Raw genomic sequence first — 18,003 nt, forward strand, 5'->3', positions numbered from 1 at the left:
AATAAGGTATTTTTACTCACCGTTTCTATCATCAGGGAATGGCAATGAGTATTAATAAAGGGACTGCATTAACTGTTCAAGTGAAAAGGTACATCTTTAATAGATTTCTGCCAGTTCAGGTAAAGACCCTGAGGTGAGTTTACTGAGAACACTTAATAAGCTTTACTGCTATTGACACACGTAGCTGTTACATCTTCTGAAAATCTGAGTATGTCATTAAGTAAATCTCACTGATTTCTAGTTAAAGACAGACTCTCTACTTGGCAACTGTGCTCACAATCTTGCCAGCTGTTCTCATGTTAAAAAACAAACAAACAAAAAACCACAACAAAACCGATCATAAACACAAACTTCAAAACTTTCTTTAGTGAATTAAATTCAAAGGCTTTTAGTCTAATTACTGTTTCCTGATAAATTATTTCCTTCATCCCCCACAAATGATCAGTGTCCTTTCTCTGTTTAAATAAGCAACATCGTGGTATGTTTTAAAGTAAGTTTTTCAATAATCCTTTCCAGCTGAAAAACAGAACGCACATTACAGGTTGCAGAGGAAGCAGCCCTGACTGTGAAAAGTTTATAAGCCATTGGGCTTACATATTTAAAGCATGCCTCTCCCTTTCCTAGCACTTGCAGTTCATACTTCAAGATATGGTATTGCTTATACTTACTGTGACAAAAAAAGACACTGGGAGAACCTGTCAGGTAAGATATCCAGAGGATGAGTAAAGGCAAGTAGGTTTCTGAACCTCATTTGTCACATCCAAGCAACATGCTCGGACTTTTACATTCTGCTGATATATTTGGTTGCCAAGGTCATGGTGGGCTGTACTGACAGACATAAGCTGCATTAGTTTTATATGGAGCTGCAGAAGCAAGCGCTGCTGTGCTGTTCAGCTCCAGAGAAAAACTCAGCTTCCCAGAAGAAAAACATGGTGGAAAACATCAGGGTTTAGAAGGCAGAGGAGTTCAGGTTACACATACCGTACGTAGCAAATTCTGTGCAAAAACGCCATCTCTGTTGGAATTGCAGCAACTCTGAGCACCTTTGCTGTCTTGCCAGACAAAGGCTCCTTCCGCTTTTGTAGCTGGCGGAGTCCCAGTTGTGAACAGCACACAAGGAGCTGTCTGCATAAGCTTCACCTCACACCCACAACATCACCAAGTTTCACTGATGTCTCTGTTAAGCTCTCCTGCAATCCTTTAGAACTTCTGCAACAAGCCCCAATACGTTAATGACACAGCTCTAGACACTAGGACTGGCATTTGCTATAATAAATGACATCCAAAGTTCTAGAAGGAAACAGGAACACACACCGTTGAGGTTACTTTTCCACAGTAAGAGGACACTTGGAAAATCAAAAAAGATACGTATTTTTTTCTTTTTTAAGGCACAGGAGCACAGGTTTATGCAGCAAAGCAAAAGCTGATTATTGGACAGACTTGATGTACGGAAAGGGAGAGCCAACACTGCAGCATGTTTTCAGTAGTATTGTTTTCAACCTTTATAAGAAATGAGCTATTGATAAAGGGACTACCCATACTGTACAATTTTGATATGGCAATAAAGAAACTCTGCGGTTATTTATATAGTTTTATTACAATAGTCTCTCTTCCAATCAATTTAACAACACAGTTGGTGATTTCAGGTTACTGAAAGCCTCCCACTTCATTTTCTGTTTCTCAAAAAGCTGTTACAGTGGAAAGGCTTCAAGCAGTTGAGGCACACTCATTTCCAGTATCAAGTCCAGTGTAAAGAGGAAAGTGTGACAAGCTAGTAAGCGAACTTACTGCAAGAGTGCAAAGGTAACCACTCCTTCATATTTAAAATTCTTGCATATATTTCTTTAAAAGCTAACAGTTTAAGAGTGGTATCACAGTGCTATTGTCTGCCTGAACACTCATGGAACACAGACATTTCAAGTTCATAAACACAGTAACTGCTTTGTATTTTAAATAATGATGCTTTAAGAACATGTGATCTGTTGGAACAGATGTATGTTACTTAATTTTGACATTGTCACTGTCGATTCCTGAAACGTGCATTCAAAGTCTGTACTTGATTTCTTTAAAATAGATACAAATTTAATAGAATCTAGCAGTATTCAAGTTCAGTGAAGATAAATGAAGGCAATTAAGCCGGGCAGCCTCAGACACATTGAACACTGATTTGTAGGCCAATTAGGCATAGTCTGCATTTTGTACTGCAACTGTAAAGTGCTCCAACATCTTTAAGTCTTAACTACTGATTTTTTTGCCCTTTAAAACATTAAAGATATCTTCTAGTGACTTGTGTATACACTGAAGGAACTCTTTACCATTTCTAGTTGGGTAAGAGGAAACGTTACAACCTACGAAATCATCATGTACCTGATATCCTACTCCAAAGCCATCAGACACCACTGGGCCAAACCCCCCTAACTGCACGGCTGGGCTAAGCAACGTGCTTGTAGAAATGATGTTGTGATTAAGCTGAGCATATGCTTGGTCTTGATAGAAATCGGGCAGTGCGGCACCTTTGGATGAGGCTAAATAGCGCAAGCCAAAGAGATGTCGGTCAAACCCCTGACCTGTTAAAATAAAATAACAAGTATTAGAGAGATTATTTTACTGGGAAGGAAACTCACTTATTTTGACATCACATTGTTTTTCAGTCACAAAAGAGAAGGTCTATAGCGCTGGGGTTTATTTTTGTACTTGCAGAAATTGTTTTTCAGAACCCAGGCATTCTGCACTTCAAATGCACGTATCTGAGGAAATGAAAGCTTGCTCTTTTCCTGCCAGCCTCAACCAAGAATCATGTTAGTAAACAAAAGTGCAATGTTAACAGACAATTTTAATAATACATCGCATTCTTTGATGAACTGTTTATCTGAACATATCCAGGTTGTTTAAAACAGAGAAAGGCTTCCCTAAAATGTATAAATCTAAGGAGGAAGAGGACCTTGCCTCAACAAAAGGAAGCAAATTTTATACTCTATGTGGTAACGTTCAACAGTCCATTTTACTGAAAGAGTACAACAAGCTACGCTTCTGGGAAGGATAACTCAAAAGAAAGCATTTAGAAAAATACCAGGAGAAGCACAACCAAAGAATTAGTTTGTTTCTTGAAGCCTTTATCGCCTGTAGGGATAAGACAGTAACTCATCAGACATAAAGCCAAAGTTCTTGGTTGTGTTGGGGAGTACAACATGCACTAAATATGTATTGAATCTTCAAATAGCCCAGCTGCTATAAAGACAAAAACTAAAGTAACTAAAAATTCTGAACACATTAACAGCAGAGAGAAGCACAGAGGCATTCTCCTCCATCAGAAAAGGAGTCTTAGAAAATTCATTTTAAACTGCAGCCTTCTGTTACTGTTTTTGTCAAGTATACATTAACATTAGACCCCCATCAAAATTAAATTATTTAGTTGTGAAATAAATGCTTACAGCAACCTTAATAGACATTTTAGTGTAAAAGCAAGAGTGTTTGACATATTCCTACTTACCCATAGCAGCTTCTTTTGTCAAACGGCCATGGTATTTTGAGCATTCCTCTATCAACTTCTGAAGCTCTTCTGTGCTATGTTTGGACGGTTCCCTGACAAAAGCTTCCGAACATTTCTTTGTATGGATAGAGGCAGGACGTATAGTTTCTGTACGACCATGTTTGAAAGCTGCAGTACTACAAGACTCATAAGTAGCAACAGTCTGGTTGTATTGTCGAAGGAAAGCCATCTGGAAGGCAAGCTGAGCCACCGCATCTGGGCTTACCTTCTTCTGCTTCAGAAACTCCTTGCCCCCATCGTGGAACTGAATCAGATTAAGAGACAGTGATTCCACACTGGCATCAAATTTCTGTTTGGCTTTGGTAATTCCTGCTTTTAAGGCATCATTCAGCTTAAAGTCAAGTTTCTGCACGGCTCTAGAAGAGTCTACTGAAGCAGGCTGGGACTGGGGGCTGATGGCTGGGGCCTTGGTGCTATCCTTAAAAACCTCATTCTGGAACCTGAGCACAGCCACACCATCTCCCCAGGAATGTTCAAAATTAACTCCTGCAGTGCCATCCTTAGTTATGATAAGATTAAAGGATTTGTCATACCAGCGGTTAGCACCATCTCCATGCAACATGGTGTGGGACAAGTGCACAAAGTCTTTAACGGGAAAATCATCTAAACTTAAACAAAACACAGCAGAGTCTACTTTTTGAAGAGCTTCTTCATTGCCATTATCCAGTAGATTCTTTCTCAGCAATGCCCACGTATCTCGGTTTTCACTGGAGAGGTAGCCAAGAGGAAAGGCCGGGGCTGGACTGTTGTCACTAAGGATGTATTTCAAGTGTGCTTGTATTTCTGAAGGTTTCAACATATTTCCGTCTCTATCAATAACATCAAATATATAAAAATTCCCGTTTCTCAGTACCAGTAGATGTTTTGCGTTTTCATCTGTGTAAAGCTCATCTTTGTCGAGTTTAGGCACACGCGTAGAATTGAAAAGCCTGAAGTACTGAGACATATCTAGGGGGTATGCATTGACCATGTAGGCACCAAACCAAGAAATTGAAGGAGGCACAAATCGGATAATTTTTTTAAACATCTCAGTGTCACTTTTTTCTGGATTGAGGTGGAAAACCTCTGGTTCAAGATAACCAGCCCTGAAGGTCTTCATAAAACGTATAGCAGAAACAGTCATGTTCGTAGCTCGTATGAGCTGATCGTTATATTCAGATTTTGGATCAGGATTAAAAGACATAAACGCATTAAAATTCAAAACAACAGGTTCACGTGCTTTTAGGTACATGTCAAACCAGGGACCTGAAAATGTAGAATTAAGAAATAGGTCAGAACATAAAAGCAGCTTATTGAGTCAGACCAGAGGTTCGTGTAATCAGTGCCCTGCCTCCAACAGTGATCTTGAATAAACACCTGTTGAAGTGCATGCAAACAAGGCAAACAAATGCAGTAATTCCCCCAAGGATTCTCCCAACCTCCAATTACGAAGAATGGTACTGTTAGCTAATTGTAAAAATACTGTATTTGCAGCAATCCATATCAACAGCATCAATGTCATCAGCAACAAGGGCCAATTTCCAGGTTTTCTGTATGGCTCAGCCATAAACCATAAGCCATGTAACATAAAATGCAGCTCTTCAGCCCTACATTTTCATGCACACCTCACATCTGGAGTGGAACATGCCTTTGCGTACTCTTAAGCTATTCTTTTCTGCAGCTCTCTGTCACCGAGGGCACGCTTCTCTTTAGAACCACCTTTGTTTTTGATCTGGTATCTCCCTCGTTCCTGGCAGCATTCCTCCATCTACACTTACTATCTTGCATTTCCACCTCCTTCTGTCCACTACAATGATCAGAACAGGACAAAACATTTGACACCGATGCATCACCATATGTTTCTCAAGCGGGCAAGTATATGAGGTTAGAAGGGACTGCGTGGTTATTCTTCCAGGCCCAGAACTGACTTCAGAAAGCAGAACTATATTTGATGCCCACAGATCTCTTAGTCTGTCAGCATATCTAGAAGCATGAATGTGACCCAAATGTTTTGTGCTTGCCAAAACCAAGGGAATCAAATCACAGCTCTAAAAAGTAGTAACGCCTTTACACCTATCTACGAGCAAACAAAAATCCAGGGGGCGCAGACAGTGAAGGGATTTTTAAAATAGGTTCTATTTCATCATCTTTAACAACTTCAAACTCAGCAAGCTCTGGTATTGCATGCTGACTGGATGCAGATCAAGGAAGCAAGCGCACGCCAACTCAATCTCAAGGCAGCTAATGTATAAAAACCTATTATTCCAAGCCTGGATCAGTCCCAAGTAGAACCTTCAAGCTGAGCTGTAAAAGGGCAACAGGTCACTCAAGAACCTAAGCTACTGTTTTAATTTCGGGTCCTCACAGGTGAGTAACGAGCATTCACCTACAGTTTTAAAACCACATCTGTTGCCATCACGTACCCTTTTAACCTCAGACTTTAAAGTCCAGGGCAGAGGCAACTATACATACTTTCAAAAACCAATTTCAAGTGGAACAGGTCTTTTATGAGCCCTACAAAATAATAATAACTAAACAAATACAAACACCCCACAGTTCACAGACAAAAAGCAGCATGATGGTTAGTGTTGACAAACACCATAAAGCCGCCAGTTAAAACCCCAGATGTTGTTCAAAGTGAATGGAAAGTAAAAGATAACAAACTGAACACCTGCTTTTGCAAAAAAAATCTGGTATTCTCTACAGAATTTGTGGTAGGTAACACCCTTATAGGGAGTCTCAACAGACAGCAAGGAGTAAAATGCATTTGCTGGGCAACATGCAAACTTCTAATTCCATAGGTATTTGAATATTTCCACCTCTGCTGCTGTCCATCCAATACTTTCATAAGCAGACACTTGTATTTGAAAGTCAGTGTAAGCAACAATAGGAAGAATAATGAAAAAGTACACGACTAGTCTCCCTCTATTAATTTGTTTTTATTCTCATCTTTCTCTGCCCGTCCCTCCTTTTCTTTTGCTCTTTAAAATAATATGGTTTCGTAGTTTTAGGGGGTTAAGTCAGAGCACTGATCGCTTCTGCCTCCCAAAGCTTAGGACATCCCTCTCTGACATCCCCCTCAGAGTTCAGTTTTCTTGCTAAATAACTTGAAATTATTTGAAAATCATTGCTTTAGTTTCCTCAATGGAGTCATCAGCTAAGCTCCTCTATTAACCTAAATAAATACCAACAGAAAAAAACCAAAATATAAACCCTGGAAGCTCAAAGTAACTCATGAAAAAATACTCCTCCTTCAATATCCAGAATTCTGGTATATATGAGTTAGATGAGGTACATTCTTCTTTCCACCGGAGTCTCAGAATTTGCTCAAATACAGACACAGGCAGTACTCACAGCATGCTATTGCAAGTTTATGGATTAGAGAACTTAAACTACAGCCTATTTTATTTGTAGCATTATGAGCTGCCTGTTATCAAGCCTGGTGATCTACAGACTCCTCCTATATTCAGTAGGCCAACATACCTGTGATGTAACTTGTATGCTTGTTCTGATTGTCTTGAGCAACCAGTTGCTCGTGCAGCTCTCTTCCAATTCCCTTTTCAAATTGATGTGCAAGTTCTTCAGTTTTCCTACAGCAATCAATAAAAGAATAAAAATGCTGTCACCTGTCACAAGCCATATTTTTGATAACGTAACACTTGGCTTTGAAGCAGCACATGACACTGCAATATGCCTATCTTGTCTGTCCATACCTGAATTGGTCATCATTTAAAAGCGGTTTCTGGGCATTTAGGTATCTCCTAATCGTATCTTCTAGTTTGGGAACTGGCAGTCTGAAGGAAGAACAGAGAGATATGCACTTTATGAGCATTAAAGAAGCCTCAGTTTCTTACATAGTAGTCTCTCTTTGCCTCCCCTCTTTCCTGTCCTAAATGACTCAGAAGTTGCTTGTGGGAAGAAGAACAGGAAGATGTGGACAAATATCACGACAGCATAAGGTTTTTGGAAAAAAAAGCTGGAAAGACAACTTGGTTGTCTTGTTACAAAGGTATTGCAGGGAACAGTCTTAATACCTTACATGGAATACAGTGACATGAACCGTTGCAAGAAGCAGCTATATAGAAGGAAGGTTTAGTTCAGTGGCCACCCCTGCATCGGGACCTCCCCTCACTGCTGGGTGTTCAACATTTACTTTTTCTTGCAAATTTCCTGGTCAGTATCTTTGTCATCTTCCTCAGCCTAAACACGAAAATGCTCCTTTTCCTTTAAAGTAATCCAATTACACTCACGGAGGTTACTTTGCAACCTGAAGGGATGCTTCAGTAGTAGGATTATAGTCACATTTACGCTTTAAAAAATAAAATCGTTGCTCTTCACTGTGATTTAAAAAGAGCACACACGACAGAAGCGAATAGCACACCCCGAGCGCGGCTACAAAGCCCCGGGCAGAGGGCATTTCTCTCCCGTCTCCTCAAAGGTCACTCCAGGGCCGCCGGCCCCATACGGCCACCTGCCACCGCCCTCTGCCCCGAGTCCCCGGGGCCGGCAGTGAGGCTCGCTTCCCGGCGGACGCTCACTTCGGCCCCGGCCCCGGCCCCCGGCCCCCGGCAGTCGGCGCCTCAGGAGGCCGCAGGACGGGCTGTCCCGGCGGACACAGCAGGGAGCGGGGCAGCGGCCCCGCCGTACCTGGGCAGGCTCTTCTGGTAGTGCATGGTGGGCACGATGCTGCGGTGCAGGAACTCGGCAGCGCCCGCGCTGCTGTAGCCCCGCCGCCAGCGCGCCGCCGCCGCCGCCCGCCGCAGCACCAGGTGCCGCGCCGCCATGACGCTCGCGTCAGAGACCGGGAAGCACCGCCCGCGCTCGCTGCTGCCGTCCCGGGGCCGGAGGGAGCGGCTGCCGTCACCCCGCTCAGCCCTCCCGGTGGTGCCGTTGAGCGGCCGCGCTCCTCCCCGGGGGATGGGCTCACAACGCCCGGCGGCGGGGCGGGGACGGCCGCTCGGCACCGCGCGCCGCGGTCACAGTGGTGCCTCGGGGGAGCGGGGGCTTGATCCCCGGGACCCGTGCGGGGGCGGCCAGAGCGCGGCCCGGAGGGGTTCGGTGATGCCGGCACCTCTGCCCTGCACGGTGGAGAATCCCATGCAGACGGCTGAACATTAGTTCAGTCTTCTTCTAATCAATAACATTTTCTGTGATCCTCTTGTTTTGACAGTGCTCTTATTTGGCATATAGGCTCCACGTATTTTTTCCTTTTTTCCTTTTGTTGGTGTCTGTATGTCTAACTGACCATATGCTGATCCTGCTTCCAAAGAGAACAGTTTTATCTCTCATGAGCTTTTTTACTCATATGTGACCTTGTAACACCAAACACCATATACCAGTATGAAATACAATATTGTAAACACAATTTTTTTTGTACTGCATTGAATATTTTCCATAAAAGCACTGAATAACCCTGGAATCACAGAAATATTTCGATAGGATAGCTCAGCATGGCGGGCAGTTAAGGTGGTGTATTTTTATCAGGTGCTCACTAGCATAAAAATCAGCGTTGGGATTGAACACAGACACGACAAAGGAAAGGAAAGCAATCCCCACGGCTTAGTCTGATAATCCTCTGAAAGTAAATTGGCCCTACTCTAATCAACATAGTAGTTGGAAGAAAAGTGAAATCATTTCACTTCCAAGATAATAAATGCCAAATGCCAGAAGGTGTCCTTGTATGTTTCAATATAGAGCTATTTTCTGTTCAATGTGTGTATCTTATGCTACTGATTCAGTCTGTTTTCGCTGTGAAAACAAAAAGCCCGAGCCTGCTTTAATTAATGAAGTTCAGTTTCACCTAGCTTGCCCTGTTGTGATAGTCCAGTTCAAAATGTTACCTGCTCTGCCCTTTAGAAAAACTGCACTAACATTGCTTTAACCCATCTCAGTCCATGACTCTCACTGTTACCTTTACAGGTTTGGATGTCCAGACCCCAAACTGGGGCAACCAAGGAACACACTCAATCACCATCTTTCTCCAAGGAGTGTCACTTTGTTTTGAACCGGTCTTGTTTTAGAAATACTACTGCATTCTGTTCTAATTTTCCAGAGCCCCCTAATCTTCTTCCAGGCTCTTAATGATGTAGTCGCTAATAGGATTGTTGGTATTAATTTGGAACAATAATGCCAGCTGCTTGCTCGGTGGCTATTGGCAGAGGGGTGACCTTGCAGGTCAGCTAAGCAGAACTGGAAGTGCTTTGATCTGATCTATCCAGAGCTACATCTGCCCACCCGAACGAGAGGAGCGAGTGAATTCTCCCTCCATGGGATGCTGATTCTTCTCCAAAGAGCACGCAGGACAGCATGGCAGTGGCTTTTGATGCAATCCTCGCTCGGATCAAGGATGTTTGTAAAAGGAATGGTCTGCTCATTCTCTCGGTGTTGTCAGTCACCATTGGCTGTCTTTTGGGATTCTTCCTGAGGACAAGGCGGCTCTCACAGCAGGTATGTGTGGCAGGGCAGTGTATCACAGCGGAGAAAATACCCCACTTACGTAACAACAGACAGAACCACCTGCAGAACTTAAGGGTGGACTTCTGAAGATACAAAGCGCGTCTGTTTGTTTGTTAGATTTGTTTAATTTCATTTGTCTATTTATCTACACTGTTCTTTGGGTCTTTTCACACGCTCTCAGACAATATGTTTGCAAAGGCTTCTGGCCTTTAAGACACCTAGTAAATCTAGCATAAGCATATTATAATATCGCAAGTATGGATGATAATAATAGCGGGTGTTTAAGCTAGATGAAAGGTAGCAACTAATATAGACCTGTTAAAAACTGTTAATTCAATATATTGACTGGATTTTAAACTACTTCAGAACACGTATGTATAAAGAAAACACTGGGAAAGTTTTTCATCATCAGGTGTACAGGGATAGAGATGTTGATGTGATACCAATGGCGTTTTGTATTAATAAATTTGAGATTTCCCATGATTAACAGACCACGTTCTTAAAGTCACCTGGGGATTTCTCCTCCAGCATACTTCAGCCAGGCTCTTCGCAGGCACTCATTTCTTTCTGCTGTGTTAGTCAGATAGAATAGAGCAACATGCATTACTGAATGCATTGAGTGCAGAATATAAATTGCAGTTTAAAAATATGGCGCTTAGTAAAGGTAGCTAAACTAAAACAATTTTTTGTTCTGCTACTGCTAGCTGCAGTTTGAACATCTTTTATGTCCAAGCAGTAGCTTCATACACATCTAGCAAAACACACAAAATGCAGAATGAAGAGATTACTCAGGGCAACCTATTAACAGTAGTACCCAAGAGACGGCATATTTCATTTTTGTTTTCCTTTGTAAAGGAACAAATAATATGATGTGGTTTTGTTGAATTACAACACAATATGTACTCTAATTAATTTTAAAATGATCTTTTAAAGCCTGCTATCTTTGCCACCTTATCTACCGACGCTACAGATTTTACCAATGTTGTCTGGTCCACAGCTCTAGCAGGACTCATGGAGGCAGATAGTGTGTATCTCAAAACAATAAGTATCTCTCCATGTATTTCTAGGAAATTAGTTATTTCCAGTTTCCTGGTGAGTTACTGATGAGGATGCTGAAAATGTTGATTCTCCCACTGGTTGTCTCAAGGTAAGTGAGGACAATGATTGTTTCAATAACTTTCGGAGTTTCCTAAATGACAAATCATCACCACTATTTTGGGTTCAACTGAATTAATGTCAAAGTGCAAGGACCATTACTGACTGCTGTACATTTGTATTTTTAGTGGAGCTATGAACATAGTTTCTAATTAATAGGAATGTTTATGCAATACCTCATATAGGTGATATTTTCTTTAAAACTAGTGTTTGGGTTTGTTTGTTTTAAATTGATGTTGTCTCCTTTCCTTGTAATGGGAGGACTTTTTCCTTTAAGCTAACTAAAGGTTAAATATATGGAATAAATATCATACCTTATAAAAAACCCTACCTTAAATCTAAACAGTTGAAATAATACACTGTACAAATAAGATGAAGAAGCACAGTAATTTAGAGTTTTCTGCAGTATTTTGAGAGGTGTGCTATAGTATGATGAATATTGAAAAAAAAAAAGGGGGGGTCTCCAGTGAGCTAAAAATATATGCCTGGCTTCAGCTGGAAGTGAAAGTGATTTCTTAATGCATTAAAGGCAGAACATTTAGTGGTGCCACTTTATTGGTGGCAGGATTAGTGATTCAGATTCTGTGCTAAGGGATGGTCCATGGTAGCTGCCTTTGTAGTGGGTGGGCTTAACATAGAATAGCTTTTTCTCTCTTCTAAATTTGTCTTGTCTTTCAACTGACTACAGTCACAAATGCCAGTTGGATGGCCAAAAGCTCTCAGCCCAATGCTGAGAGAAGAGATAAGGAGAGATGGAGAGTAACAAAGCTAAATTTACCAAACCAGATCTGAGCATAGACTCATACCTGGTTCTGTCCCATGCAGCTGGAGAACGTCAGGACAAAATACATTAGATTTTTCTTCAGAGGTGAAAGGAGAGTTTTCCAAGGACAACAAGAATCTCACACAAAGAAGTGACATAGTAAGAACAGAAAAGTGTTGGAGCTGAGTCACATGCCCTTCCCTAAAATGTGTAGTTCTTTAAATCCCCTTGCTTTTTAGAGATGCCAGGAGGAGAAGCATCTCAGTAGGTAAGAGCTGCTCTGACACAGGCTGTGACAGCTCTAGGTCACCTACAGATGTGCCAGGAGTGAACCTCTGAGCTGCAGTGTTAGAGCTGATGGCCTCCATCCTCTGAGGAAGAAAGAGAAGTAACTTTACAGATCTTCAAAGAGATGAGCTCTCATTGTAAGACAGCATGACTCTGCCTCCCTGTATAACAAACTATCACTTGCTATTGCATACTGAAATTTCAGGGATTTGCAAACAAAAAATACTCCAGATATATAATTACATTCTTGTACAGTCTTTTTTTTTTTTTTTCCCCCACAACAAGCACAGTATTTCCCACACATGTATTTCATAAAATGAGTAAGCCAGTGCTCTGTGTTTTCACCAGTGTGCATGGACATTTAAACTAAATTTCTTTTGCATTTGGAATATTCTTAGCCTGTCCTGTGGGAGCAATGACATTTAAATGATCTTCTAAGTTACTCTGTATTAGTGTTTATGAAAGCCAGGAGTATAGCACCAAGCTCTAATTTTACTCTCCTAGTCAAAGTTAATGCAAGTTTTTCCATGAACTAATAAGGAAAAAAAAAAAAAAAAAAGTAGAGAAAAGGGAAGGTGAGAAAGGAGGGTTAAAAGAGGCACTCACTGCAAAACACACTGTCTCCAAGTCCAGATTTTATCTTGAAGGGGTGTGGCAGAAGTAAAAGGTGGAAAGTGTGTGGCTCAGAAGACTGATAATAGTTGAGAAAATCTTGCACAAATCCAAGCATATCCAGAAGTGGCTGAAAATTTGTACTATCCCTCCTTCGACCTGATGGATAGAGAGTTGGAACAGGAACTTTGCAGATTGTATCCATTAGGAAAGAGAAACTGATGATATAGTCAGATATCTCTGATTGAACTGTGTTTATTTTAAAAGCTTCTTGAATCCAGAAGAAATCAGTCAAACAACAGGAGACTCTTTCTTCAGTGCACAGTTCCTTGTTGTACCCAACTCTGTCCCAGCACTTGGAAGTGCTGTACCCCAGAGCTCCTGTACCTTTTTCTGATGTCTCAGATCACCTGTGGTCTTACTTTTTGTTTTCCCACAGACAGAAAAATCTTGAAAAAGCAACCACACTAGCCTTCCAGTTTGAGCCCTTCAGGAGCTTCTGGGTTTGTTGTGATGTGGAGCTTCATTAAGGATGGGAGTTGATATTATTTCAGTTGTCTGGTTACATAAATGAGCTTCACAGCATCTTAAAATAACTCTAAAAGAAGTATATACTGATTTCCTTGTTTCGCTGCCTGAGGTTTAGCCCTGGTCATACCTATTGGTATCCACTAAGTGTTCTGTGTATAGTTTGCTCTTCTCAGTGATGAGAACAGGTACCCGCATATAACAAAGGATGCTGCTTCTATCAGCAGCATAAAGAAATGATAACAAATAGTCTGACAGTTTGTATCTGCCTAAGGAATACTCAGCAGGAGAGTGTTATAAAATCAAAGCTTAGACCCTGCAGTTACCAGATGCACAGTACTTATATGTATAAACATAGGATACTACTTTTAAACTTGGGAACGGGAACTTTAAGAGAGCTCAGAGAGAACAGGAGCCAAATCTGAATTTGTAGTTGCACACCCCGAGCTCTTTCTGCAGTTGGACAGGGGGATCTTCTCAACAAGCCTGGAAGATCAACTGCAGATCCGAAGTTCCCTGATTCTCTTTGGGACAGAGGCCTTGATCCTCATATGACAGCTGCAATGCAAATAATATATTTTCTCCCTTATAAGCAAAAGTTTTCAGCACATATCTCAGGTTTTCGAACAGGCACACACATACGGGGCAGTGGCAAAGGTGAATCTCAGTGCATCCTGCCCTGAGTCCTCTGACACGTTTAAAAACCCATGGGTCCAGGTCTTTAGACAGACATCTGCTGATCAGCTGGCCCAAGGTGCTCAGGTTTGTAAAACCATCTTTTCCTTCCACCTGGTGCATGTCTTTGCTGTGGAAGCTCAGGCTGTATTGCAACCTCTGGCCAGGAGGTGGCTCTGCCTGGAATGCTGAGGAACCCCGAGTCGTTAGGAGTGTCCAGTCTCTGCAGAGCAGTGAAAACCTGTGCGTGTCTAGAAGGACGTTTATCTGAGGTATTTTCCAATCCTGCTGCCTACCCAGAAAATTATGAAGTATCTACTCTTTTTTCAATGTGGTTAATTATAACCTTTTGCTGCCACCTCCCACATGTCAATTGGCAGAGATAGCTGTACATCACTTTGGTTTCTCAACTGCTTAAATGCCTGAAATAATCGACTCTGAGGTCAATGTCTTTGTGCTCCACACGAAGCAAAATCTGGGAGAGGAACACTCAGCTTTTCCATTAATATCTCCTCACATTTGCTAAAGATAAAATAAACCCTCTGACAGAATCCCATCTGTGCCAGCAGTGCCAGCCGTGCTGGCAGCTCCTGTCCCAGAATTCACTTGCTGTCACCTCCCTATAGAGCCTCTTTGTCCTTCTACCCGTTCCCTGCCCCATCATCTTCATCTGAGGTTACCCATTTTGTAGTGATTGACTTGCAGTGAACCAGAAACTTGATTTTCTGTACCTGTAACTGCATTGACTTAAGTTTCTTGGGGAGGTTGTTACTGCACCCTGCTCTGTTACAACTTCATATCTTGTTGTGACTGAGGTTTTGAAGAAGCTGCAAAATGTGTCTGCTGCAGGTTGGAGAGAGTTGGGGCTTGTAGCTCCTGCTCCTTATTTGAAGGTAACACTAGAAGCGCAGAGATTATTTCTTTCCTGTATTCAGCCATGTAGTTTCACAGACCTTAAAGGAACCTAAATCTTTCTTTTGGAGCCTTCCATCCCCTCTGCATCATTGGAGAGAAAAACAAATTAAAATGTTATGAGTAAGGGTTCTCACACTCAGATTTGACTGCATAGGCCTTGCTTCTTCAGCAAAGCAGGCTAAAGCCAGAGTTACACAGGTTTACACCAGCTGAACCTGTTGAGTTCTCTTTGTCTTATATGTCTACCTGTATATGTAATAGAATATTGCATCTCTTCTTTCAACACCCTCCTTGTTTATAAGATGAAGCTTTTGTCTGGTAATACATATAGGGCTGAGTTTTCTAAGACTACAATTAGCAGTAAGCACTGAGGCTGCTTGTTGGAAGGAGTTGTCAGGGCAGAACTCAACTGGTCAGCTGTCTAGCAGGCTTGTAACCCTAATGGATATTCCTCTTAGAATATTTACCACTAGCACTTTTCTAGACAATTGAGAAATAATATTTAGCAGAGATTTGATCCTTTTCCATGTGCAGAATGTTAAAGATTGTTCCCTTTATAGAAAAATCTAAATAACTGATTTGACCTGTATTTTTTAAAAACACAAAGCTTGTTCCACTAAGTATGTTGTGCCTGATACAAGCAAGTGTATGCTAATAAAAAAGTATATTTATTTGAAGGCTTATTTGGGGTAGTAATAAATATTTGGTATTATTGAGGTTTTGTTGCTGAATTAAATACGATATGCTAAATATAGAACTGTCTTTCTTTAAGGGGATTCCTGTCCATAATGCCATCAGTTCTGGTAATCCCTTATCCTTCTGCTCAGATTCCTGAGTGGGTCATTCTTACTCATGCTGTTAAAGCCTAATATTTAATTAGAACATACTCCATTATAGTTCCCTTTTCCCCGTATCATTTTTTTTCACAGTTCTCTCATTTGGGGAATGCATTGGCATTTTACCATCCCACTAATGAAGAATATTGTTTGTTCTGTCATTGTTCAGCTGTCCTGTGCCATACCACATTTTGTTTCTTGTGACTGATTAGTTACATTTGAATAGCTGACACCTGTATAAAATCTGCAAGGGGATGAGGAGATGCTCTGGGTGCAAGCAGGTGTAAACTCACTGAGCCCACGAGCCATACTGGGCAGGCTGGTGCCAGGGCCATGCCGGAAGCTGTCCAGCCGCATTAGCGTGGCTTTGCGCCCAAGCTCCTGTGCGAAGGACTAATGTGGCTGTATGGCTTCCAGAGCAGCCCTGGCAGCCCAGGGACAAGGCAGAGTGAGTTCATGTCTGTCTGCAGCTGTCTGTCCAGACATACCCTAAAAGAACTTCACAGCAACAGTATATTCTTTGGGAGTTTAGGATTTGGTTAAAAACATGCTGTAAGAGTGGACAGACAGGAGATTGTTTGTCTTCTACCATAAGTCAGTGCCTGATATGGTCAACGTGTCTATTGAGAAGGAAAATGCAGATTTCGAAAAGGCTATGAAATATTCTTCTTACTTATCAGTAAATTTAAACCAAGAGGACAACCAAAATTAGTTCACTTAAGAATACTGGTTTACATTAATAACAATATGTGCAGTACTATTTCTTCTAATCCATGCCTCATACTGAGAGATACTTTCTATGTTGTCTTGAGAAATTCACATAATTTAACTGAAGGCTGAATGAGAAAGGAGAGATAACATAAGCTTCTGGACAGTCGGGGCTTGTTCTTTTCTGCTATTTATGAGTTAAACTATTCCCTCTGGTCATTTTTTCCTAAACACCATTTGCTCTGTTCTTATGTTCGTGCAGCTGCCATACTGGGGAAAATCAAGTGCAATCAAATTTATGTACAATATTATCTAGTGAGGTGTTGAAGAGCAGCTGCAAAATGCTGCCTACGGCTCTCTGAGGAGCTGCTCAGAACAATGTTTTATAATGTACCAAAGAAACTGTATTTTCACATAGAATTAAATTGCTCTTGGAAGCACAGAACTTTTTCTTCACATTATTAGACTCTGGACTTTTCCCTTTATTCACCTGGTTTACCTTGCCCATAGAAAAATATTGGCACTCAGGAACAAATCTTCCCCACCAGAGGAGGGTAAACCTTCTGCTGGGTTAGTATGGGAAAATCTGCAGAGTACCTGAATGATAACATGAAGTGTGTGTAATGTCCCATTTCTGAACTACCTGTTATGTGTATCACTGTAATGTAAGCAATAAGGAAATACATTCTACCACAGTGAGAACAAGCTGTTAGCCCTTTCCTAGGATATGAGATCTACAGCCTTTATTGTGGAGAAAGTCACTCTAGAGATGTAGTTTTAAGATGACTAGAGGGGATAAATCTATTGACTTGCAGAGTGAAAAGAAAAACTGTACTTGGATGTAATTGAAAGGGAAGGATTACCCAAGGGTAGGAAGAACTGGTAAGAGAACAATCTCACTCAGTACCATTATACTACTTTAAAATATCCATCTCGCTATTATATTGCAGAACTGATGTCAGGTTACCTCAAAAGTTCTCCAAAGGATTCTCTGAGGTTGCCTGAGCTTGTAGAGGAAAATTCCATTCTACCTTCTTAGGAGACCTGATTAAGAATCCCTCCTCTGTGCCTCAGACATCTTCAAAAGCTTCACTACATTATCATCTGTAACATTATCGATGTTCTTATCTGTGTTTAGGAATATGGAGTCTAATGATCAGAACCCATACTGTCTTCTAGTGTTTTCTTCCGCCTCTTCAACCTAGAGGTCCACGTTGTGCAGTTATGTGTGCTGTAACGACCAAATTGTACCAACTCAGTACAAATTACTTAGGCAGTGTCAGTAGGAATTTAGTGACGTGCAGTAGACATGTATGGTCATAAAGTGAATGGGCGTGGAAAGCACTGAAGTGATTACAGATGGTATATGAGCAGTTTGTGAGCTGGCAGAAATTTTCTGTAGTCCTCTGAGAGCTCTAAAGTACTTAGTGTCTTGCAAAATAAGGCAATGACATGTGACGCTTGAGGGGCTGGCTGGATTCCCTCCATTTCCTTAGGAGAGAAACTTGTATGAACTATAAACAGTTGAATAAATCTGA

General features: G+C 41.4%; 2 protein-coding genes across 3 annotated transcripts in view; one reads left to right on the plus strand and one right to left on the minus strand.

Annotated features, from left to right (window-relative positions):
- Nucleotides 1-75: 75 nt before the first annotated feature.
- CPT2 (carnitine palmitoyltransferase 2) lies at nt 76-8,434 on the minus strand. 2 transcript variants are annotated; one of them, XM_065841821.2, is made up of 6 exons: nt 8,177-8,434; nt 7,243-7,323; nt 7,013-7,119; nt 3,491-4,795; nt 2,368-2,567; nt 76-1,209 (listed from the first exon to the last, which is right to left on the minus strand). In XM_065841821.2, the coding sequence occupies exons 1-6, from the start codon at nt 8,311-8,313 to the stop codon at nt 1,201-1,203; spliced, it is 1,839 nt and encodes a 612-aa protein (XP_065697893.2). In that variant the 5' UTR covers nt 8,314-8,434; the 3' UTR covers nt 76-1,200. The 2 variants fall into 2 exon arrangements, with proteins under 2 accessions (XP_065697893.2, XP_065697892.2); XM_065841820.2 differs by lacking the exon at nt 76-1,209 and having other exon boundaries at nt 1,356-2,567; nt 8,177-8,369.
- A 1,328-nt stretch (nt 8,435-9,762) lies between these two features.
- Nucleotides 9,763-18,003, plus strand: part of SLC1A7 (solute carrier family 1 member 7) — a 48,714-nt gene continuing 40,473 nt past the window's right edge. The window contains exons 1-2 of the mRNA XM_065842096.2: nt 9,763-9,976; nt 11,053-11,132. Of these exons, the coding sequence (XP_065698168.1) occupies nt 9,836-9,976; nt 11,053-11,132 (221 nt within the window). The 5' untranslated portion in view covers nt 9,763-9,835. The remainder of the gene's footprint in view (nt 9,977-11,052; nt 11,133-18,003) is intronic.

The sequence above is a fragment of the Patagioenas fasciata genome, chromosome 6 (genome assembly GCF_037038585.1).
Source record: "Patagioenas fasciata isolate bPatFas1 chromosome 6, bPatFas1.hap1, whole genome shotgun sequence".
NCBI lineage: Eukaryota > Metazoa > Chordata > Aves > Columbiformes > Columbidae > Patagioenas > Patagioenas fasciata.

What these genes read in the sequence shown, in the direction of transcription:
- CPT2 (XM_065841820.2), bottom strand. Translation starts at nt 8,313, where the DNA reads ATGGCGGCGCGGCACCTGGTGCTGCGGCGGGCGGCGGCGGCGGCGCGC. An exon ending in TACCAGAAGAGCCTGCCCAG is followed by an intron (nt 7,324 to 8,176) that starts GTACGGCGGGGC and finishes TTCTTCCTTCAG; the next exon opens with ACTGCCAGTTCCCAAACTAG. An exon ending in GACAAAAGAAGCTGCTATGG is followed by an intron (nt 2,568 to 3,490) that starts GTAAGTAGGAAT and finishes TTATTTTAACAG; the next exon opens with GTCAGGGGTTTGACCGACAT.